The sequence below is a fragment of the Choloepus didactylus genome, chromosome 5 (assembly GCF_015220235.1).
Source record: "Choloepus didactylus isolate mChoDid1 chromosome 5, mChoDid1.pri, whole genome shotgun sequence".
NCBI classification, from domain to species: Eukaryota; Metazoa; Chordata; class Mammalia; order Pilosa; family Megalonychidae; genus Choloepus; species Choloepus didactylus.
This window is the reverse complement of record NC_051311.1, coordinates 135,774,918-135,799,269: the sequence shown is the minus strand read 5'-3', so window position 1 is coordinate 135,799,269 and position 24,352 is coordinate 135,774,918. Positions and strand designations below refer to the sequence as shown.

Genomic DNA, 24,352 nt, shown 5'->3' with positions numbered 1-24,352 from the left:
AGACATATATAGAACATTACATCCCAAATCACCAGGATACACATTCTTCTCTAGTACTCATGGAACTTTCTCCAGAATAGATCATATGCCGGGACATAAAACAAGGCTCAATAAATTTAAAAAGACTGAAATTATTCAAAGCACATTCTCTGACCACAATGGAATACAATTAGAAGTCAATAACCATCAGAGACTTAGAAAATTCACAAATACCTGGAGGTTAAACAACACACTCCTAAACAATCAGTGGGTTAAAGAAGAAATAGCAAGAGATATTGCTAAATATATAGAGATGAATGAAAATGAGAACACAACATACCAAAACCTATGGGATGCCGCAAAAGCGGTACTGAGGGGGAAATTTATAGCACTAAATGCATTAAAAAGGAAGAAAGAGCCAAAATCAAAAAACTAATGGATCAACTGAAGAAGCTAGAAAATGAACAGCAAACCAATCCTAAACCAAGCAGAAGAAATAACAAGGATTAAAGCAGAAATAAATGACATAGAGAACAAAAAAACAATAGAGAGGATAAATAACACCAAAAGTTGGTTCTTTGAGAAGATCAACAAGATTGACAAGCCCCTAGCTAGACTGACAAAATCAAAAAGAGAGAAGACCCATATAAGCAAAATAATGAATGAGAAAGGTGACACTACTGCAGATCCTGAAGAAATTAAAAAAATTTTAAGAGGATACTATGAACAACTCAAACTGGATAATGCACAGGAAATGGACAATTTCCTGGAAACATATGAACAACCTAGACTGACCAGAGAAGAAACAGAAGACCTCAACCAACCCATCACAAGCAAAGAGATCCAATCAGTCATCAAAAATCTTCCCACAAATAAATGCCCAGGGCCAGATGGCTTCACAGGGGAATTCTACCAAACCTTCCAAAAAGAACTGACACCAATCTTACTTAAACTCTTTCAAAACATCGAAGAAAATGGAACACTACCTAACTCATTTTATGAAGCTAACATCAATCTAATACCAAAACCAGGCAAAGATGCTACAAAAAAGGAAAACTACTGGCCAATCTCCCTAATGACTATAGATGCAAAAATCCTCAACAAAATACTTGCAAATTGAATGCAAAGACACATTAAAAAAATCATACACCATGACCAAGTGGGCTTCATTCCAGGCATGCAAGGATGGTTCAACATAAGAAAATCAATGAATTACAACACATTAACAAATCAAAAGGGAAAAATCAAACGATCATCTCAATAGATGCTGAAAAAGCATTCGACAAAATCCAACATCCCTTTTTGATAAAAACACTTCAAAAGGTAGGAATTGAAGGAAACTTCCTCAAAATGATAAAGAGCATATATGAAAAACCCACAGCCAGCATAGTACTCAATGGTGAGAGACTGAAAGCCTTCCCTCTAAGATCAGGAACAAGACAAGGATGCCCGCTGTCACCACTGTTATTCAACATTGTGCTGGAAGTGCTAGCCAGGGCAATCCGGCAAGACAAAGAAATAAAAGGCATCCAAATTGGAAAAGAAGAAGTAAAACTGTCATTGTTTGCAGACGATATGATCTTATATCTAGAAAACCCTAAGAAATCGACGATACAGCTACTAGAGCTAATAAACAAATTTAGCAAAGTAGCGGGATACAAGATTAATGCACATAAGTCAGTAATGTTTCTGTATGCTAGAAATGAACAAACTGAAGACACACTCAAGAAAAAGATACCATTTTCAATAGCAACTAAAAAAATCAAGTACCTAGGAATAAACTTAACCAAAGATGTAAAAGACCTATACAAAGAAAACTACATAACTCTACTAAAAGAAATAGAAGGGGACCTTAAAAGATGGACAAATATTCCATGTTCATGGATAGGAAGGCTAAATGTCATTAAGATGCCATTTCTACCCAAACTCATCTACAGATTCAATGCAATCCTAATCAGAATTCCAACAACCTACTTTGCAGACTTGGAAAAGCTAGTAATCAAATTTATTTGGAAAGGGAAGATACCTCAAATTGCTAAAGACACTCTAAAAAAGAAAAACGAAGTGGGAGGACTTACACTCCCTGACTTTGAAGCTTATTATAAAGCCACAGTTGTCAAAACAGCATGGTACTGGCACAAAGATAGACATATTGATCAATGGAGTTGAATTTAGAATTCAGAGATAGACCCCCAGATCTATGGGCAAGTGAACTTTGATAAGGCCCCCAAAGTCACCGAACTGGGTCATAATGGTCTTTTCAACAAATGGGGCTGGGAGAGTTGGAAACCCATATCCAAAAGAATGAAAGAGGGCCCCTACCTCACACCCTACACAAAAATTAACTCAAAATGGATCAAAGATCTCAATATAAAAGAAAGTACCATAAAACTCCTAGAAGATAATGTAGGAAAACATCTTCAAGACCTTGTATTAGGCGGCCACTTCCTAGACTTTACACCCAAAGCACAAGCAACAAAGGAAAAAACAGATAAATGGGAATTCCTCAAGCTTAGAAGTTTCTGTACCTCAAAGGAATTTGTCAAAAAGGTAAAGAGGCAGCCAACTCAATGGGAAAAAATTTTTGGAAACCATGTATCTGACAAAAGACTGATATCTTGCATATATAAAGAAACCCTACAACTCAATGACAATAGTACAGACAACCCAATTATAAAATGGGCAAAAGATATGAAAAGACAGTTCTCTGAAGAGGAAATGCAAATAGCCAAGAAACACATCAAAAAATGTTCAGCTTCACTAGCTATTAGAGAGATGCAAATTAAGACCACAATGAGATACCATCTCACACCAATTAGAATGGCTGCCATTAAACAAACAGGAAACTACAAATGCTGTAGGGGATGTGGAGAAATTGGAACTCTTATTCATTGTTGGTGGGACTGTATAATGGTTCAGACACTCTGGAAGTCAGTCTGGCAGTTCTTTAGAAAACTAGATACAGAGTTACCCTTTGATCCAGCGATTGCACTTCTCGGTATATACCTGGAAGATCGGAAAGCAGTGACACGAACAGATATCTGCACGCCAATGTTCATAGCAGCATTATTCACAATTGCTGAGAGACGGAAACAACCCAAATGCTCTTCAACAGATGAGTGGATAAATAAAATGTGGTATTACACAGTATGGAATACTACACAGCAATAAGTAGGAACGATGTCATGAAAAATATGACAACATGGATGAACTTTGAAGACATGATACTGAGAGAAATAAGCTAGGCACAAAAAGAGAAATATTATATGCTATCACTAATGTGAACTTTGAAAAATGTAAAACAAATCGTTTATAATGTAGAATGTAGGGGAACTAGCGATAGAGAGCAATTAAGGAAGGGGGAAAGATAATCCAATAAGAACAGATAAGCTATTGTGGGTAAATTTAACATTCTGGGAATGCCCAGGAATGACTATGGTCTGTTAACTTATGATGAGTATAGTAGGGACAAGTTTACAGAAATGTTGCTATATTAGGTTACTTTCTTGGGGTAGAGTAGGAACATGTTGGAAGTAACGGAGTTATTTTAGGTTAGTTGTCTTTTTCTTACTCCCTTGTTATGGTCTCTCTGAAATGTTCTTTTATTGTATGTTTTTTTTAATTTTTTAAATTTTTTATACAGTTGATTTAAAAAAAAAAGTTAAAAAAAAAAAAAAACCCAAGGAAAAAACTATGCAGAGCCCCCTGGAGGAGCTGGTGAAGAATGCAGGGGTATTGGGCTTCCCCACCTTGATGGTTGCTAATGTGCTCACAGACATAGGGGACTGGTGGTTTGATGGGTTGAGCCCTCTACCACAGGATTTGCCCTTGGGAAGACTGTTGCTGCAAAGGAGAGGCTAGGACTCCCTATAATTGTGCCTAAAAGCCTCCTCCTGAATGCCTCTTTGTTGCTCAGATGTGGCCCTCTCCCTCTGGCTAAGCCAACTTGAAACGTGAAGTCACTGCCCTCCCCACTACATGGGATCAGACACCCAGGGGAATGAATTTCCCTGGCAACAGGGAATATGACTCCCGGGGAGGAATGCAGTCCCGGCATCGTGGGATGGAGAACATCTTCTTGACCAAAAGGGGGAAATGAAAGGAAATAAGCTTCAGTGGCAGAGAGATTCCAAAACAAGCCGAGAGGTCACTCTAGTGGGCACTCTTATGTGCAATACAGACAACCCTTTCTAAGTTCTAATGAATTGGGGTAGCTGGTGGTGGATACTTGAAACTATCAAACTACAACCCAGAACCCATGAATCTCGAAGACAATTGTATAAAAATGTAGCTTATGAGGGGTGACAATGGGATTGGGAAAGCCATAAGGACCACACTCCCCTTTGTCTAGTTTATGGATGGATGAGAAGAAAAATAGGGGAAGGAAACAAACAAACAAACAGACAGACAAAAGCACCCAGTATTCTTTTTTACTTTAATTGCTCTTTTTCAGTTTAATTATTATTCTTGTTATTGTGTGCTAATGAAGGTGTCAGGGATTGATTTAGGTGATGAATGTACAACTATGTAATGGTACTGTGAACAATCGAATGCACAATTTGTTTTGTATGACTGCGTGGTATGTGAATATATCCCAATGAAATGACTATTAAAAAAACACACAAAAAAACTTACGGGATGCAGCAAAGGTAGTGCTGAGAGGAACATTTACAGCCCTAAATGCATAGATTAAAAAAGAAGAAAGAGCTAAAATCAAAGACCTAACTGTATCCCAGGTGGAAATAGAGTAAGAACAGCAAACTAATCCAAAGCAAGCAGAAGGAAAGATATAACAAAGATTAGAGCAAAAATAAATGAAATAGAGAATAAAAAAAACAGAGAGCATTAACAAAACCAAAACTTGGTTCTTTGAGAAAAGCAATAAAATAGACAGAACTTTAACTAGTCTGACAAATAAAAAAAAGAAAGAAGATGAAAATAAATAAAATCAGAAATGAGGAGGACCTCACTACTGACCCCACAGAAATAAAGAGGATCATAAGAAGATACTATGAACAATCGTATGCCAACAAATTAGAAAACTTAGATGAAATGGACAAGTTCCTAGAAACAAATGAACAACCTACACCAACTCTAGGAGAAACATAAGACCTCCACATACCAATTACAAGTAATGAGATTGAATCAGCTATCAAAAAGCTCCCAAAAAAGAAAAGCTGAGGACCAGATGGCTTCACAGGTGAATTCTACCAATCACTCCAAGAAGAATTATTACCAATCTTGCTGAAATCCTCCAAAAAACTGAAGAGGAGGGAACACTACCTCACTCATTCTATGAAGCCAACATTACCCTAATACCAAAGACAAAGATACTACAAGAAAAGAAAATTACAGACCAATTTCTCTAATGCAAATAGATGCAAAAATTCTCAAGAAAATACTTGCAAATCAAATCCAACTGCACATTAAAAAGAATTATATGCCATTACCAAGTGGGTTTTATCCCAGGTATCCAAGGGTGGTTCAGCATAAGAAAATCAACTAAGGTAATTCACCACATTAACAAATCAAAAGGGAAAAACCACATGATCATTTCAAATGACACAGAAAAGGTATCTGACAAAATCCAGCATCCTTTTTTGATAAAAAAATTCAAAAGATAGTAATAAAAGGAAACTTCCTCAACATGAAAAAGAATATATATGAAAAACTCACAGCAAACATTGTACTCAATGGTAAGAGACTGAAAGCTTTCCCTCTAAGATCTGGAACAAGACAGGGATGCCCACTGTCACCACTGTTATTCAATATTGTTGTAGAAGTTCTAGCAAAAGCAGTTAAGCAAGAAAAAGAAATAAAAGGCATCCAAATTGGAAAAGAAGAAGACAAATTTTCACTATTTGCAGATGACATAATCCTATATACAGAATAGAAAGCCCCCAAAAATCTACAACTAGGTTACTAGAACTAATGAGTTCAGCAAAGTGGCGGAGATACAAGACCAACACCCCCAAATTCAGTAGTGTTTCTATAGGCTAGTTACGAGCAATCCAAGGAGGAAATCAAGAAAAAAATTCCACTATAATAGCAACTAAAAAAATATCTAGAATAAATTTAACCAAGGATGTAAAGGAATTGTACACAGAAAACTACAAAACAGTGCTTAAGGAAATCAAGAAGATCTAAATAAATGGGAGGACATTCTGCGTTCATGGATGGAAGACTAAACATTGTTAAGATGTCAGTTCTACCCAAAACAAATTACAAATTCAACACAATCCCAATCAAAATTCCATAGCCTTCTTTGCAGAAATGGAAAAGCCAATCATTTCAAATTTATTTGATGATACTGTATGCCAGTGATTGATACTTTGGATGGTTTGTATGGTGTGTGAATATATCTCAATAAAACCACAATAAAAATATTTTAAAAAATTTTTATTTGGAAGGCTAATGGGCCCCAAATAGCCAAAACATCTTGAAAAGAAGAACAAGGTTGGAGGATGGCTCAGTTCCTGACTTTAAAGCAAATTACAAAGCTACAGTGTCAAAACAGTACGATACTGGCATGACAGATATACTGACCAATGGAATTGAATTGAGAGTTCAGAAATAGACTCCCACATCCATGGCCAAGTGATACTTGACAAGGCTACCAAGTGCACTCAACTGGGAGAAAACAGTGGCTCATTAAAGGGTGCTGGGAGAATGGGCTATCCATATCCAAGAGAATTAAAGAGGACCCCTACCTCACACCTAATAAAAAAATTTACTCAAAATGGATCAAAGACTTAAATATAAGAACCAGGACCATAAATACTCCCAGAATAAAATGTAGGGAAGCATTTACAAGATTCATGGTAGGCAATGGTTTCTTAGACATTATACCCAAAGCACAAGCAACAAAAGAAAAAATAGATAAATGAGACTGCCTCAAAATTAAAAACTGCTGTGCTTCAAAGGACTTTGTCAAGAAACTGAAAAGTTGCCTATTCAATGGGAGAAAATACTTGGAAACCACATATCTGGCAAAGGTTTAATATCCAGAATATATAAAGAAATCCTATAATTCAACAATAAAAAGACAAATAACCCAATTGAAAAATGGGCAAAAGGCTTGAATAGATATTTTTCCAAAGAGGAAATACAAATGGCCAAAAAGGACATAAAAAGATGCTCAAGACCACTGCTATTAGGGAAATGCAAATCAAAACCACAATGAGATATCACCTCACACCTACTAGAATGGGCATTATTAAACAAACAGGAAACCATGAGTGTTGGAGAGGATGTGGAAAAACAGGAACACTTATTCACTGCTGGTGGGAATGTGAAATGGTACAGCCACTGTGGAAGACAGTCTGGTGGTTCCTCAGAAAGTGAAGTATAATGTTGCCTTATGATCTGGCAATTCCCCTACATGGTATATACCCAGAAGATCTGAAAGCAAGGATGTGAGCAGACACTTGCACACCAATGTTCATAGTGGCACTATTCACAATTGCTAAAAGATGGAAACTATCCAAGAGTCCATCAACTGTGTGAATGGACAAAATGTAGTATATATATATATCCGATGGCCTATTATTTAGCAGTAAGAATGAATGAAGTTCTGAAGCATGTGACAACATGGATGAACCTTGAGGACACTATGTTGAGTGAAATAAGTCAGACACAAAAGGACAAATAATGTATGATCTCACTAATATGAACTAATTATAATATGTATACTCATTGACATAAAATATAGACTATAGGTTATACCAAGGGATAGAATGAGGCTAGAGAATGGGGAGTGGTCGCTTAATAAGTACAGAATGTTTAACTAGGTTGAACTTAGATGTTTGAAAATGGATAGCAGTGACAGCAGCACATTATTGTGAAAATAATTAATAGTGCTGAATTGTGAGTGAATGTAGTTGAAAGTGGTAGTTTAGAGGTCATGTGTGTCACTAGAAGGAAAGGCAGAGGTGAAAACATAGAAATGTCTAACACCAGCGAAGCTTCTGGCAGACAAGTGTGATTAACAGTGAAATTAAAAAGTTCTCTTATTAACTAGAACAAATGTATGGCACTGTTACAAAGAGTTAATAATAGAGGGGTATTTGGGAGAAAATGTACCTATTGCAAACTGTGGACTACAATTAATATTCTCTCATCAACAGTAACAAATGTACCACCCCAATACTAGGGGTTAATATGGGGAGATAAGGGGTATGGGATATTTTGTGGGGTTTTTTTTAATATTTTTATTTTATATTAAATTTTTTGTTTGTTTGTTTTGGAGTAATGAAAATGATCTAAAATTGATTGTGGTGATGGCTTCACAATTCATGTGATGATACTGGGAGCCACTGATGGTATACTTTGGATGGATTGTATGGTGTGTGGCTATATCAATAAAAATGCATTAAAAAAAAAGAAAGCTACAAGTGTTGGAAAGGATGTGGAGATAAAGGAACATTTATTCACTGCTGGTGGGAGTTTAAAATGGTACAGCTGCCATGGAAGACAGTGTGGTAAGTCCTCAGGAGGCTAAGTATAGAATTGCCATATGATCCGGCAATCCCACTGGGTGTCTACCCAGAAGAACTGAAAGCAGGGATGCAGGCATTTGCACACCAAAGTTCACAGGCATTATTCGCAACTGTCAAAAGAACAAGCAACCCAAGTGTCCATCAACTGATAAGCAAGATGTGGTACACACATACAAAGGAATATTGTTCAGCATAAGAAGGGATGAAGTCCTGATGCATGCAACAATGTGGATGAACCTGGGGGACATTATGTTAAGTGAAATAAGCCACACTCAAAAGGAAAATAGTGTATGATCTCAATTATATGAAATAATTAGAATAAGCAAACTCTTAGAGTTGGATTTTAGAATATGGTTGCCAGGAGATAGAATGGAGGTAGGAGAATGGGGAGCTGATGCTTAAGTTGAGCAGAATTTCTATTTAGGTTGATTGTAAATGTTTGGACATAGAGAGAGGGTACAGAGCTGGAACGTGTGATGTGATGAAAGTTTCAGGTCATGTATATCACTAGACGGAAAGCTAGAGAATAAAGCATGGGACTGTATACACAGTAAACCCTGTGGAGGACGACGGACTGTGGTGAATAGCACAAATACATGAATGTTCTTTCATGAACTATAACAAATGTATGTCACAAGTACAAGGTGTTAATATTAGGGTGATATATGGGAAAAACTCCTAATGCAAACTATGCACTATAGTTAACAGATATATTTTAGTATTCTTTAAATATAAATAAATCTATAGAGACAGAATTAGATTAACGGTTATATAGGGCTGGGGAATAGAGGGACTGAGGTGACTGCTGTGGGGTATGGGGTTTTTCTTTTTGGAATAATAAAAATGTTCTAAAATTGATTGTGATGAAGAATGCACAACTCTGTGATTATACTAAAAGCCACTGATTGTACACCTTGGATGGACTGTTTGGTATCTGAATGTATCTCAATAAAAAGAAAATATGGGCTCAAAATAAAAAATCTGGGGGGTGTTAGAACTTTGTCCTTGCACCAATGGGGTGCCATTTAAGGGTTTTTAGCAAGGGAGTGACATATGATACATATACAGATTTGCATTTTATGAAGATCATTTATGGTGGCTGCAGGGAAAATGGATTTGAGAGGCTAGAATGAGGGAGGAGTAAAAAATGATTCATAGGTCTTGAGAGAGAGAAAAGCCTCATTAAAAAAAAGTCTACTACAGTATCTAGCAGGGCAATCTGATTGATTAGACTAGATTTTCCATAGAAAATCAGTGTATCTTTAGAACTAACTGGATAGTTTTATGCTCATTGATCATTTTCTATTTCAGATTCAGAATCAACCTAAATCTTAAGAAATGCGGACATCCTTGTTTTCATCCCTTTATCCTCCCCCAGTTAAAAAATCTTGATTGTTTATATGACGTTTCTTATTAAATTGAATTATGTAAGGAAAAAAAAATACCAAGGCTGAGTAACTCTTCCAGATTAGGTGACTAAAGATGCTTGAGAACTAACTACCATTAGATGCTGATTTAGGAAGAAAAAATAGCTAACAAAGGACAATGGACAGGATATGGATAGGGTACTAGATAAGTCTTAAATTAATGTTAAAATTCCCTCATTTTGATAACTAGTTACAGAAAAGAAAATCCCTGCTCATAGGAAGTCACATTCAAGTATCTGGGGATCACAGAACACTCTTAAATGTTTCAGAACAAAAGAAATTATATATGTATATACAGAGAGATAATATAGCTTTAAATACAGACAAAGATAAATCAAAGGGGGCAAATGTATGTAAGTGGTAATTCTGGGTAAAGGATGTCTGCACAATTCTTGCAACATTTTTGTAAGTTTGAAATTATATCTAAATAAAAAGTTACCCCAAAAATCCCTACATAGCAAAATTGGTTGTCCCAAAGAGCTTTTTTTTTCCCATTAAATTTTCTGTTAATTACTTGTCCTTACTTTTCCCCCAAAGCATACAGTCATGTCAATTGCTTTAATACTTATTTTCTGTCTTCTTTTCCAACATCTTAATTTCATATTTCACTTTCTTGTCTAATTGCTTTGACTAGGCTTCCATAATAATGTTAAATAATAATGGTAATACCCAACTGACAAGAACTTGTCAGGTCTTTGTCCGGGAAGATACCAGCAAAATCTGTGGAATTTTCTGTGATAGCACTGTCTTTTATTATTCAAGGTGGAACCCAGACCACACCTTACAGTTCATGCAAAAGAGATGACTCAGGGTAGGGCTAGCCACAATCCGTCTTAGTGCAGGTCAACCAGCCTAGAAAGACTAACCAGGGGTATCAGAGGTGGGGCTTTGAGCCATTTTTGCATTTCCTTTTCTGTGAACTGTTTGTTCCCGCCCATTGCACATTTTTCTATTGGGGTGTTGGTTTTTTTTCTCACTGATTGATAGTAGGGTAAGATCCTTTTTACACACTCCTCTCATCTAGTCTCCACAGGGATCCAAGAGTGTGGAGGTGACTGTGGCAGTAAGACACAGAATGCATGATATATTTTAGGGGAAAAAATGGACTGGGCTTGTTCATGGACTGGAAAGGAGGAAGACAGGAAAAAGAAGCAATTCTTAAGAATGACTGCTAGATTTCTGGTTTGAATAACTTAGTGGCTAGTTGTGAGAACAGTTTAAAAGAAAAACATCAAGAGTTTTTCTATTTTTGGGTTATGTTAAATTTGAGATGTGAAAAGTCAAGTAGAAATATCGAGTACACTGGTAGAGATGAGAATCTGGAATCTGTGCTGGAAGTATAAATTTTTAAAAATCCATGGGAACTGATGAGCACCCCAGCAAGAAGGCAGACAGAGTCCAAGGAAATGCAGTATTAAGAAGCCAGGTAGAGAAGACGGCAAAACAGACCAAAGAGGACAGGCGGTGAGGTACAAGAGATGGGGTCAGGGAGGAAGCCAGGGACAGTATAGTTCAGAATCCAAGGGTTTTCCAAAAAGAAGGGAGTGGTTGATTGTGTTGAATACTGCTTGTAGGCTGCACCAGATAAGAGAGAAAAGCATCCACTGGATTTGGCAACAAGGAAGCTATTGTGACCTCCAAATGAGCAGTTTTCCAGTAGAAGCCAACTGGTACCGTGCTGAAGAGTAAATGGGAGTTGACAAATTGGAAACTGGGTACAGACAATTCTTTCAAGAATTTTGGTTAAGAAAGTGAGTGGAGAAATGTGTCTGCACAGTGTTTTTTGCTTTGTTTTTAAGATAAGAAGTACCAATACATGTTTGTATGGGATGATTCAGGAGAGAGGATAACTGCAAAGCAAGGTCTTTCAGAAGGCAACTCCAAAGTCCCCAAGGCAAGGAATGATTTTAAAAGAAGAATAAAGCCTTTATTTCTAGATAAGGAGTAAAAAGATGGATGCAAGAATATATTTGAGTTGGTAGATGGAATATCCATCTATTCTAATTTTTAAATATAAGAGGGATGTATTTAAAAAGTAGAAAAGGATATTGAACATTAAAGCGGCTTTAAAATATATCCACAAATTATTTGACACTCCTGTCTCCAAGAGGGGAACAGCCAATTCCCCTCCCCTTAAGGGGTGCTAGACATAATGACTTGCTTTTGGAGAATATGGTAGAAGTGACAGCATAGTGTGACTTGAGAAACTCAGTGATAAAAAGCATTGTGGCTTCCTCCGTGCACACTCTCTCTGATGAAAGCCAACTCTCATGTTGTAAGGAGAGTCAAGCAGCTGAACGGAGGCCCACAAGGCAAGGAAAGGCCCATCAGCCATATGAGTGATTCCTCTTGGAAGCAGATCCTTCAGTCCCGACCAAGCCTTCAGACGACTGCAACCCCAGCCAAAGTCTTGATTTCAACCTCATGAGACCCTGAAAGAAAACCACCCAGCTAAGATGCTCCAGAACTTCTGACCCTCAGATACTGTGGGATAACAGATGTTTAAATGACGGGAGAATTTGTTATGTAGCAACAGAAAATGAATGCAAACATTTAAAAAATGTTTTCTGCATCTGTATTCTTTGTACACCTTGCTGATATTTCATTTAACAATGTGCATGAATTTTCATGTGGGAGTGATTCGTTGTTTTCTTCAATGTGTTTTTATGGATCTGGGTGTCATTTTCATGTTGGCCTTGGAAAAATAATTATGTTACATCAGAATTCCTCATTCTTTCTTGGAAGGTCAGTTCTTCTTGACTTCTGTTTATACAGGAGATTTTTTTGTTTTATTTGCTTGAGGAAACTGTTTTGTTAACTTTTTCACTTCTTTCATGGATATTGCAAAGCACCCTACATAAAGGCTGTTCTAACTTAATGTTGTCATCAGTGGTACTTGAGCATCCATCTCTCCACCCACCCATCTACCCAGCGTTGGTTTGTTTCTTAACATTTGCTGATTAAATGCTAAAATTGCAGCTCATTAGCAGTGTACAATCCCGGGGAATCAATGTATATATGAAATGGGTGACTACGTAGATGGTGGAGGCAGGGCTCCAGACTGAGGCAGGGGACAGAGAGAAAGCTTGAGTACTCATAGAGATGGAGGTGCAAGGAGCTAACGGAGCCAAAGGCAGGAAAGTCATGGTCGAATAGGAATTTGTGTTTTTGTTGCCTACAGGTATTTCCTCCTCCTCTTGAGCCAGGTAAAGAGGTCGGAAAGGCAGAAAGTAAGACCTGGGGCAAGTCAATTCTGTGTACGGGACCTGCTTTTCTGAGAGGGCCCTTTCCAGCTCTAATAATTCAAGAGTCTATGAATAAGTGGCCAAACCAGTACATTTCTTGAGAGGGTAAGAGGGTGCTATTAACAATTAAGCTGGGACAACAGGCATAAACCAGGACTACCCCGTACAGTCAAGTCTACCTATGAGGCCACCAAGGAAAAGAGAAGGCACTTGCGTATTATCAAGAATCTCAATGGCAGAGTTAAAAGTGTTACCTGAAGTCCAGTGGGCCTAGGAAAGAGAAATACTTTAACTTGCACAACCTTAGGTATTCAATGCCTATCTTCTAAGATAGTCCTTCATTTATTCATTCAGGTCCCAGAGAATCTAATATGAAACCAATAGGAGCATGCATCCTAAAACAGTAATGAATGAAAAGAATAACTTTTCCCAGATTAGTGTTCAACCCAGATCCCCTTCAAGGAAGGACTTGTGGTCAACTGCTGGGAGAGAATGCCTCAGCTGCTGAGACCAAAGGCTACACCTTCCCCAGAGTGCCCTCACCCTAGACTGATGAGGCTAGGGTATTAAGGCCTGCCATCTCCACCATCACAGCTTCACTTAGCACATTCTACAGGTGCTAAGTCCAAGGACACTCCCTTATAAACATCTTGCTTGCTAAACTCAGTCTCAGAGTCTGTTTCCCAGAGAACCCAACTTTTGTCAGCAATTCCATCTTGCAGAAGCCTGGGGGAGACCAGAATCTCAAGCCAGGGAGGGGTGGAGGTTCAATATTATACTATTTACATTTAGAAAATGAAAAAGCCCCATCCCATTTCTAGCATAATTTGCAATCTGCAAAGCCCCACAAAAACGTCTTGGTTAGGAGGGCTCAAGTGCTGGAAGATTAAGCAAAAAGGCCCATTCTACCTCCCCCATCAGTTGTGTAACTTTGGGTGAGCCGCCAAACCTCTCTGGCCCTCAGTTTCCTCATTTGGGAAATGAGAGGAAAACATCATCTAATTCACATTTTAAGGAATTAATTGAGAAAAAGCACTTCCTAAACTTTTAAAAGCTGTATAAATGTTAATGACTATGCCTTTTGGATTCTGAAAAGTTGCAATTAATGACTAATCACTAAAAACTCAATCATAATGTCAAGAAAACCAACCCTTTATAGGCAGTAATTAGCATCTCTTTGCTCTCTTCTCTTTCTGTGCTTCCGAATGGCAGGGGGCTGAGATACAGAGAGAATCTGTGTCTTACAGGCACTGTTGCATTTACTGGAGGTTTATGGTCCAGGCTCTTCATTTACAGGGTTGGTAAGTTAAACCCATCATTAAGTTACTTTTTATTTGTGTGTAAGTGATTTTTACCTTTACAGAGCAAGGACCCAATAAAGAAAGTTTCCATGCTTGCAATAGGAAGCCACTATAAACTTGTGAGCTGGGGGCTTAATCATGACTAAAACCCCAGTGACTGAACAGAACTGGCACCTGCTAGAAAAGCCCAAGGCTCTCCCATACCACCACCTTTGCAGGGAAGCAATCCATCCCAGCCTGTTTTAGGATCCAGACCCATCACAGTTTGGGCCCCTTAGCCAAAACTGGGTTCTCCTGTATCGAAAATCCTGTGGCTTCTAGGTTCTCTCTTACGGAGCTTATCCTATTTTATCTAAAATTATAATTATTTGGGTCTTTTCTTTCCTACTGGGCTGAAACCTGCAGCACCTGCCCTCAAAGTACCCATGTAGGGCATAGGGCATGAATGTTTTCTGAGTCAAGGAAAAGAGTCAGAAGGAGGAAAAAAGGAACAAAGCTGGGCTTTTCTCTTCTACTTGCTAAGTCTCTGCAAAAAGCCAGTCTCTCCAAAACCCCTGATAAATGGCAACATGGTTTCTAAGTGTACAGTACTTATTACACTGTACTGGGATCTCAATAATGTGAGGGATAGTTTGCCCCTGAAAAATATTCTTTGTTAACAGTTCAGCAGGCTTAGCTGGGGCCATTCATTTATTCCTCTGGGGGAGGAAGGTGTGAGACCTGCTTTGACCTTTAGGGCTGGAAGAACCTTCCAAGACAAAGAACACTGTGGTGCCAGGGAGAAAGGTGACATCACAGGCAGGGCATGAAGGCCCAAGGGTTCTGAGGCCTGTCTCCAGGCTGGAGGCAAGCTGGTGTCATTGGGTTAGGGAGAAACAAGGAGCCAGATAAAGAGAGACTGTGTCCTGTTTGGCCTGGGTGGTTTTTAATAGTGTTTTATAATGATTATGGCCCACATTTACTGAGCACTGTCTGTGGGTTGGACGCCATATACATCATCTCATGCAAGTTGCTCAGCAACCTCCCTCTAAGGTAGGTACTGCTATCACGCTCACTTACAGAGGAGGAAACTGAGGTACAGAGAGGTTAAGCAACGTGCCTTCAGTCCCACAGCTAGTAAGGACTGTTATGGATTGAACCGTGTCCCCCAAAAGGAAGCGTCCAAGTCCAAATCCCTGGTCCCATGAATGTGACCCCATCTGGAAAGAGGATCTTTATTAGTTAAGATGAGGCCATGCTGGATTAGGCCAAACTGGATTAATCCAATATGACTGTAGTCCTTATATGCACAGGAAAGTTGGACACAGTAAGAGAGAAGCAGAGAGTGAGCGAGCGAGAGGCCACGTGATGGAGGCAGAGACCGAGTTATGCTGCCACGAGCCAAGGAAGGCCACGGCCTGCCAGCCACCTGCCAGAAGCCAAGAGAGATAGGGGACGGATTCGCCCCTTTAAAAGGAAGCATGCCCATGTGGACTCCTTGACTTGGGACTTCTAGCCTCCAGAACTGTAAGACAATAAATTTCTGTTGTTTACACCAACTAATCTATGGTACTTTGTTAGGGCAGCCTGGGCACAGTGACAGAACCAGGATTTGACTGCAGGCATTTTTATTTCATAGCCAGCTCTTAACCACAGTCATTGTTTGCCTCTCCAGATCCACCGTGTCCTTTTCTGTGCTTGGCTTCCAGACGCATGCATCAGTGGGAGGCTTGAGCAGGCGACTGAGGTGGGCAAAGTTGGGGACAGGCATCTCTTCCCACTCCCTGGGGCTTCAGCGCAGCACCGAGGGCCACAGCCATATCCCCCCATGACCTGTGGGGGCTACACGGTCCCTGCCGGGAAACCTCCTCCAGCTCCCACCAGACTGGTAAGACTCTTTCCACCCCTTCCCACTGACAGTCTATGGGCACCTTGCAATCCTTGTTGGTTTCTGTCCACACCTCTGTAAGAAGCTTTTCACCCAAGTCTCTTCGTTTAAGCCGTCTAAGGAGAATCTGTTTTCTGCTACAACCACTGCACACACTAGCTTTCCACTGCATTACACAGATTAAAGCAGTAATGGTGAAACGGGCTGACTCCACAAAATAAGTGAAGTCCCCATCTATTTGAATATCACTTTATCCTGAAAAAAAAGAAAAAACAGCTGGATAAAATGCAAACTGTGGATCCTATTTGGATTGTGACTTGAATAACCAACGGTGAAAATCTGGATATTTGATGCTTTTAAAGAATTACTGTTAATTTTTTTTTAGGAGTGCTCATGGCACTGGGGTTTTGTTTAAAAGAGTCCTTGTATTTTAGGGACATATATACTGAAATATTTGCAGGTTTTCTGAGTCGATAAAGGCAGTGGAAAGGGAGAAAAGGAAAAAGCTGGGCTTTTTTCTTCTACTTGCTATGTCTCTGTAAAGAACTGGCACAAGAATCATAGAAATATGTCTGGGATTTGTTTCAAAATAATGGGTGGGGTGTGGGAGTTACAGATGAAACCACATTGGCCATGAACTGGTAACTGTGGAAGCTGGATGGTAGGCACTGGGGCATTCACTATCCTTTTCTCTGTTCTCTCCATTTTTAATATTTGCTTGAAAATTTCCAAAATAAAGTGTGGAATATAGACTAAACTCACTTCTGAAGGTCCCTGGGAAAGGGGGAGGCAGCTAAAAAAAAACTGGCAGGCAGCCTCCAGGTGGCTGAAGCTAAATTACGAGAGCCTGATATTCAGTATTCAATGTGAGTGCCCGCCAGCAGAGATCAGGCACAAAAATAACCAGTGGTTCCAAACCACCCCCGGACCAAGGCCAGGAACAGAAACCTGCAGGTCTTGGTTTTAAAAAGAGATGCTTCTCAGGCAGAGTCTGAGGGACCGGGGAGCAGGAGAGATTCATTATTTTAGGCTAGATTATTCCAGCAGGCAGGATGGGTCAACTGGCCCTCAAAATATGTGTTTCTTTAACTGATTATGGAAAATCTCAAACATATACAGGCCAATGAGCTTTGCCTATTCTAGAACTTAAGCACAAGTTTTATACTGCATTTATGTGCAAACTAGTTCTGCATTTATTATTAGCTTTTTTGGCAAGCTAGTTCCTCATTCCCCACCCTACCTCCATCCATAAAGAGATGTTCTTTAGAATATGTGAAGAAATGTCAATAAAAGGAGCCAGAGAAATCTGGCTGCAACTTTAAAACCCTGGTAAACCAGGGCCCTGGCCCTGGCCCTGCTGCCAAAGCATGCCACCATGGCCTAGTCCTCCAGCTATCCTGGGTCTTAAATTCACAGAAGGAGTGATCCTCAGCCAGGTACCCCCTCCACCCAGGAACTGCTGGATGCTGGATGGGAGGGAGAGGAGTGTAACTCAGTGGTCTTCAAGTCTCCCCCACCCCCACCAAGAGTCACTTGGGGTCCTGGCAACATTCAAACTCTCAGGCCCCACCAAAGGCTCTCATTCAGCAACTGGGATGAGCAGAGAAGCTGCAACAATGCAGCACTCCGGGTGACTCGATGCCCTCAGTGGACCACCCCTGGAGAAAAAAAGTCTGAGAAGTTTGGTGAGCTTGTCTTCCTGAAGTCTGCTTCTTCCACAGGTCCAATGCCTCTTTCACATAACAGCTCTTCAAGTATTTGAGGGTGGCAAGCATGTTCCTCCCTCAGTCTGATCTCGTTCAACTACTTCCAACGTGATATCCCCCGTTGGGGAGGGATGGGCTTCTTTCCCAGCATGACCGAGCAGTCTTTGCTAATCTCTTCTAGAGGGCAAGGGGTTCCTGGAGATTCAACCCCAGTCCAGGAACAATAAGAGCAAATCATCTGTTGAACATAAATGCCAGGAACTGTGCCAGGCGGTCTGTGACGTTCCCTGCTAGAATCTGCAAGGAAGAGGTGAATGTTCTCTTCTCACCAAATGGGAAACAGGCTCAGAGGCTGCCTAGGAAGAGATGGAGTTGGGATTGAAGCCCTGTTCTAAACAACTTCTGAAGGTCACATCTTGCCCGCCTGCCTCTCTGCCACTTCCCACCCTCACCCGAGCCTCAGGAAGCTTTTGCAGCCCAGCAGTATCTCTGAGTATTAATGTGATCCTCAACAACTAGATTTTGAGAATAAACTATTCCTCCCATAAGGCCGCCATGAATTGAAGCTTGTTTTTACTTTTGAAGTTTTGTGGTGGGCAGAAGGTGTGCGTAGGAACAGTGACCTGTTCTAATTGGGCAGTCACTCACTAGCTATATAACTTTAGGCAATCCCCGGTTTCACCATCTGATTAATTATAATGCAAACCTGAAAGTCTGCTTTCCACTGCCCCCATCCACTCAAATAATTGGCATTAACTGATCAGGTGGCCCATCAGGATTTCAGATCTGACCTACTTTCTAATTGGCCCATCTGTGAACTCTGGCCTGAAGGCCCCAACACACACATTCAAGCTCTTGGTATCCCTGAGGATCCACAAATCCAGTGTGGAGCAATGGATGATAAGTACTCAAAAGACACTGGTTGAACTGACCTACACTTATAACCCTATCCTGGGGGCGACTTGCAGGTTAATGTGAAGACCCAGTTTCCAGGCTCAGAAACACGTGACCACAGTTCAAAGTAGAGGATGCAAAGTCCCCGAGAAGACATGTTACAAAGTGCAATGGGGCTCAAAGGAAAGAATAGGAAATGACTTACAGAAGAGATGATGGTAGGGATAACTCAGAATTTAACAGGAAAAGGTGTGGGAAGAATGAAAGGAAGGCATCTGGGCAGAGGAAACAGAAGCAGGAAAGCACAGGGTTGTTTGGGAAAAAGAAGGGGGAAAGTTTTGGCTGGAAAAGTAGGCTACAGTTAGACGATCAGTAGGAGATGTGCTCAGCAAGGAGGGTTGTGGGGCTTGGGTTACACTGGCCACAGGAGGTGCCTTGAGTGACAAAATATCTGATTGGTAGGTAGAAGGGAACTAGCGGGAACTCTCCAAATGAAAGTGGAGATGAACGAAGATGTGCTTTGGAAAGTTGCACCTGGCAACAGAATGGATGTAGTAAATGGGAGAGGGGGCATTGCAGAGGTCCAGCTCAATTAACTGTTGCAGCTAACATTACCAAGGGCTTACCAGGTACCACTGCTGCTGAACTTGACCCATTATCTCATTTAATCTTCACAATTCCCAAAGGAACTCTCACCTTCCCACTTTACAGATAAGGGACCCAAGGCTCAGAAAGTTAAGTATGTCCCACAGCATACACCCAGATCAGAAGGTTAGTTAGTGACATCCAATAGGCTGACTTCAGGGCCAGCACCCCTGACCACTAGGCCATCCTGCTTGGGAAATGGGGCCTGCACCCTGCACTCTCTGATTCAAGTCTGATCTCCCACTGTCTGAGCTAAATAGGAGGGATGGAAAGAAAATGAATGATGCCAGAGGCATTGCAGAGGTGATATCTCTGTGACCCTGCAACCGAGGTGAAAGGCTGACCGGGAACAGGTAGTTAGAACTAAGGTCCCCCAGTATGGCACATCAAGCCAGCAAAACCCCACATTTCCTCATGTGCACACACCAAGTCCTGCTGCAAATGATCCTACACACACACCAGCTGCTGCCAGAAACTCATCTGCCTTTGCTTTTAACACTGAAGGCTATTTGCTAAGCTATTTGCTTTCCACAAGAAAATTACAAATCTTTTCACAGTACTTTAGTTAAGCAAAATGAAAAACCTACTACGAAACTTTGTTGCACTGCAATATATGTAGTAAGACTATTTCTGTATCATAGCTGTGCATTAAAAAACAGGCAGGTCTCTGAAATTTCATTCCCAACTGTCCAGGCAGTAAGGATTATCTTTGATTTTCAAAGAACAAAATTTTAACTTATCGAGGAGAGTCTTTTTCTTCCCTTTACTTCTAGAATTAAGTATTGGCTATCCCAGTGAGCAATAAATTAGGAGGTTCTGCCGAACCTCTCACCCAGCAGTGGGGCCTTGTCACAGGACATGAAACCACATCAGGATGACCACAAAGAGCACTTTTAGTTTCAAAGTGGTAAAAGCTTTCTGAAATACTGATACTGCCTGAATGAGGCCACTTCATCATCAAATACCTTCACACATTCAATTCTGGGGGAAAAAAGTTCACTTCTTTGTTTAATCTGGGTATTAACTTTGAAAAACACACGCTTCACCAGTTGTTAAGTGAGTGGTTGTGGTTAGGAAGGGAAGTGTTGTCTGCCCTGGGGTATTCTGGATTCTGTTTTCAGATCATGATTAGCCCGACTAAGAAGTGAAACCCAAGGAGTAATTTCTTGATACTTGGAAAATACCCTACTCTAAAATATTTTTGCACGTGCATAAAAATTATAGAAAATTATACCATAAAACCAGAACCTCCTACAACTCAAATGTAAGGGGCCAGAATTGTCTAAAAAAACAAAACAAAAAACATATGAGGTTCCTTCAGGGCAATGCACCCTCGCTTTTAGAAGTTAACAGTTCTTAACATTGATTAAGCATTTAAGACCTGACAGGCACAGTTCTAAGCCCTTTACATGGAATGAATGGTTTCATTTTCACATCAACCCCAGGCAGCAGACACCTTGACTATTCCCATTGTTCAGGTGAGGAAAATGAGGCACAGAAAGGTTAAGCAACTTGCCCAAGGTCATAGAGCTCTAAGTGGCAGAACTGGGATTCAAAACCCAGCAATCTGGCTCCAGCATTCCCCTGCCCCTTCAACAACCAAGCTACAGACAGAAGTCTAGACAAGCAAGTCAAGAGGGAATCAAGTGAGTAGGGACAGGTTAAGGAAGATGGGTTGAGGATGGAGGGTGAAAGAAGAGAACTGTACCCACCACATATCAGGCACTGTGCTGGCCCTTCACACATACTTTTCCCTTTCAATCTGCACAACACCCCTCCAAGGGAAGCATTATGCTCTCCCTTGATAGAGGAGAGGCTAAGGCTTGGAGTGAATTAAAGTAAACTGTGCAAGGGCATTTTAGTAAGTGATGCTCCCAAACCCAGTTCTGGCTGACTGCAAAGTACAAACTGGATGCAAGAAAGCCTGGAATTCAGATCATGAGGGTGATATAAAAGGCTTTAAAAATAATAACAGTGAACTGTCTTTGAAAACTGTAAGGTGCTTGCTTGACAGCTGATCACTGCCAGAATGAAGACAACCAAGGCATCCCAGCAGCCAGGTAGCCATTAACACCCTCCAGCAGATCCACACAGGCCAGATGGAGAAGGCAACACCAGGAGGAGTTTGGTCCTGCATGAATTTCACCCTGGGAAAGACAGACTGTAAGCCTCCAAGGAGATCTGGCTGGGCCCAGCCCCAGAGCTTCTTCCTAAGCACGACTGTCTAAATAGATGTCAATCAGGTGATGCTGGGAGGGAAGTCCTTTAAGAGCAAATAGCCTCCCCTCCTCCAAGTCCCCATGCACTCTGAAGGCCAAGTTAGCATTCAGCTGGGGGTGAGGGGCCGGTAACTGCTACAGTATCCGGTGTTGGGTTTCAACCCCATCTTACTGATCAGGAAAGGGTGCAGCACAATACCACTCATTAGAGCAGAACAGTCAGGAGAGGTGGGTCCTCATCAGGTTTGAGATTGGTTCAGTGAACGGGGAAGAGCCTCCCACAGTTTGTTCTTAAAAGACAAGAGCCCACCAAAACTCCCACTAACAAACATCACCCCCACCCCCACCCTCTCCTCCTTAGTCCAGATTCCCAGGAAGAGGAAGGGATCAGATCAGCGTAACAGTGAATCACCCAGCACTTCGACACAATGACCCTCCAGGAGAGGGTGGAGAAGCTCGTCTGGCAACTGCCTACACAAAACAGGGCAATTCTGAAGAGCAGCAAACAAACCAGTTTAGTCCCAATTTCCATTCTGCAAAAGACTGCACACCACAAAAACAACGTCCAAGCTACCCTTGTCGATGGTTCACAATTGTTAACACTGGGGTTTGAACCAAGAAAAAATTCAGAAGTTCCCTTTGAAGGAACTCTGGATAAGGTGGTTTTGTGGGAATGGTGTAAGTGTCGTGAGTCTCTTATGGGCCATTGGAAGCACAAGATATTTCAACAGATCCTGGTGAACTTTGTTTCAAAAGGAAGTTATGCTGCAAGTTCTGCCGCAGAAGGGTTTGAGTCCATAAATCAAAGGGAACTTAGTCGCCAGGTGACTGTTAAGGTACCTGTTTTCTTTATGTTAGTAAGGGGTTACACAAGCTCCAAGTGGGAGGAGGATTATTAGGCTCGGGGGTTGGTGAAATCAGGGAGGGATGGTCTGCCAGCTGGCCTCGGAGTGGACACTGACCACGGCTCGTTAATTCAGGGCAGCAGCAAAAACCAACTGCAATTGGGTTAAATTAGCGCCGGTGCCACTGCCTTAGGCCGGGAATGTGGTTTTTATGAGAAATGTGCACGCTCCCAGAGGCCAAAGCCTCCTTCGTATTCCCCAGGTCCGGCCACGGGTTCCGCAGAAATACAGTCAGAAGGAAGACAGTGGACAATTAAATTACAACCAAAGCTTCCCCCCGCCCTCCCTACCCTCAAACTACCTTTGATGGCCGTCAAACACAAGAAAAGGTGTTCTCTACAAACGAATGGATTTCACCCCTTTCCCCCCAAAAAACCATAGAGACAGCACTAATTTAGCCTCCGTTCGTATTCACGAAAAGGAGAGGAGCAGAGTTGTCCGCGAACCGTCACCTACAACCACCCCGGGGCCAAGGGTGAAAGGAGAAAGCGCATTTCCCAAGCTCCAGTTACCTGGTTCGCGCGTCCGCCAGCGTCCGGCACTTCAGCCGTCGGTTCCGCTGGTGCCTTCTCCTCCTCCCCGGAGGCCAAGAGGTCTCTCTGAGCCGCACGGGCGTCTTCGCCACCCCTCGGCGCAGCCTGGCTGCCGCCGTCCACGCTGGCACCGACTTCTCCCGCCGTAGGGGCGGCGGACTCGTCGGCCGCCCCGGCAGCCACGCTGTACACCAGCCAAGCATCCACCCGGGTGCGAGGAATGAAGGGGACCCCCAGCGCGCGCACCTCCCGGAGCAGCTGGCCCTCGAGGGGTGTCGCGGGGTCCGGCTCCCGGCCCTTGGGGTGCAGCAGGCCCGTACTTCTCCAGTCTCCCCAAGCGGGAAAAGGGCTGAGCGCATAGGCGGAGCTGGTAGGGCCGCCCAGGAGCAGCAGCTCATCCCGGAGCAGGGTGGGCGACGAGAGCAGCAAAGAGGCGTCCAGGTCTACACGGAGCCCCGCCAAGCTCAGCAGGATGGTGAGGTGCAGCAGGCCCTCGCCGTCCGACCACCACGGCTTCAGGTACTTCATCTCCTGCCGCGCGCCCGGAGACGCCCCCTACCCGGCGCCCGGGGGTCCGTCGCTTGTGCCCGGCTTTGGCACGTGTAGAGCCCGCGCGCCGCCCGCACCTGCCCGGAAGAGAAAGAGAAACGAAACAATGGTCTCAGGCTGGCAGCGGCCGTTGCGGCTCCCCGAGCCGGACACAAAGGCACTGTCTGTTGGTGGCCGGCACCGTGCCTGGCGTGGTCCAAACCCAGGAGAAGCGGAGGAGGAACCACCTGCACGCCCAGCGCGCCCGCCGCGCAGCCTGGCAGCCTTGTAACCGGACGCCGCACCAGACCCCGCCCAGGGCCGCGGGCGCAGCCCGGGGGAACACGCCCACGGCCGCCCCAGGCCCGCGCCCGTGGGAGGAGCCGCTCGGGGCGGAGCTCCCCGAGCGCAAAGACTTTTATTTGGGGGGGAGAACGCTAAGCTTTCCGGGAGCAGGATGTTCTGGGCCAAAATTGGCCCCTTCCAACCCCTTGGTGTTGGGCTAGGCTGTCGTAGCTGAAAGGCCGGGGGCACCTACTAGCCAGGACCTTGGACGAGTCACTCACTCTGTGCCTCAGTTTCCTCACTGTAAAATGAGACTAATA

General features: G+C 42.3%; 1 protein-coding gene across 2 annotated transcripts in view; it reads right to left on the bottom strand.

Moving 5' to 3' along the window:
• Positions 1-24,036, bottom strand: part of NFE2L3 (nuclear factor, erythroid 2 like 3) — a 71,966-nt gene extending 47,930 nt beyond the window's left edge. The window contains exons 1-2 of one of the 2 annotated variants that reach the window (XM_037836928.1): positions 23,996-24,018; positions 23,199-23,845 (exon numbers count right to left, since the gene is read on the bottom strand). In XM_037836928.1, the coding sequence (XP_037692856.1) occupies positions 23,199-23,747 (549 nt within the window). In that variant the 5' untranslated portion in view covers positions 23,748-23,845; positions 23,996-24,018. Of the gene's footprint in view, positions 1-23,198 lie in introns of both variants that reach the window. The other variant, XM_037836927.1, reaches the window with a different exon arrangement.
• Between the last annotated feature and the right edge of the window lie 316 nt (positions 24,037-24,352).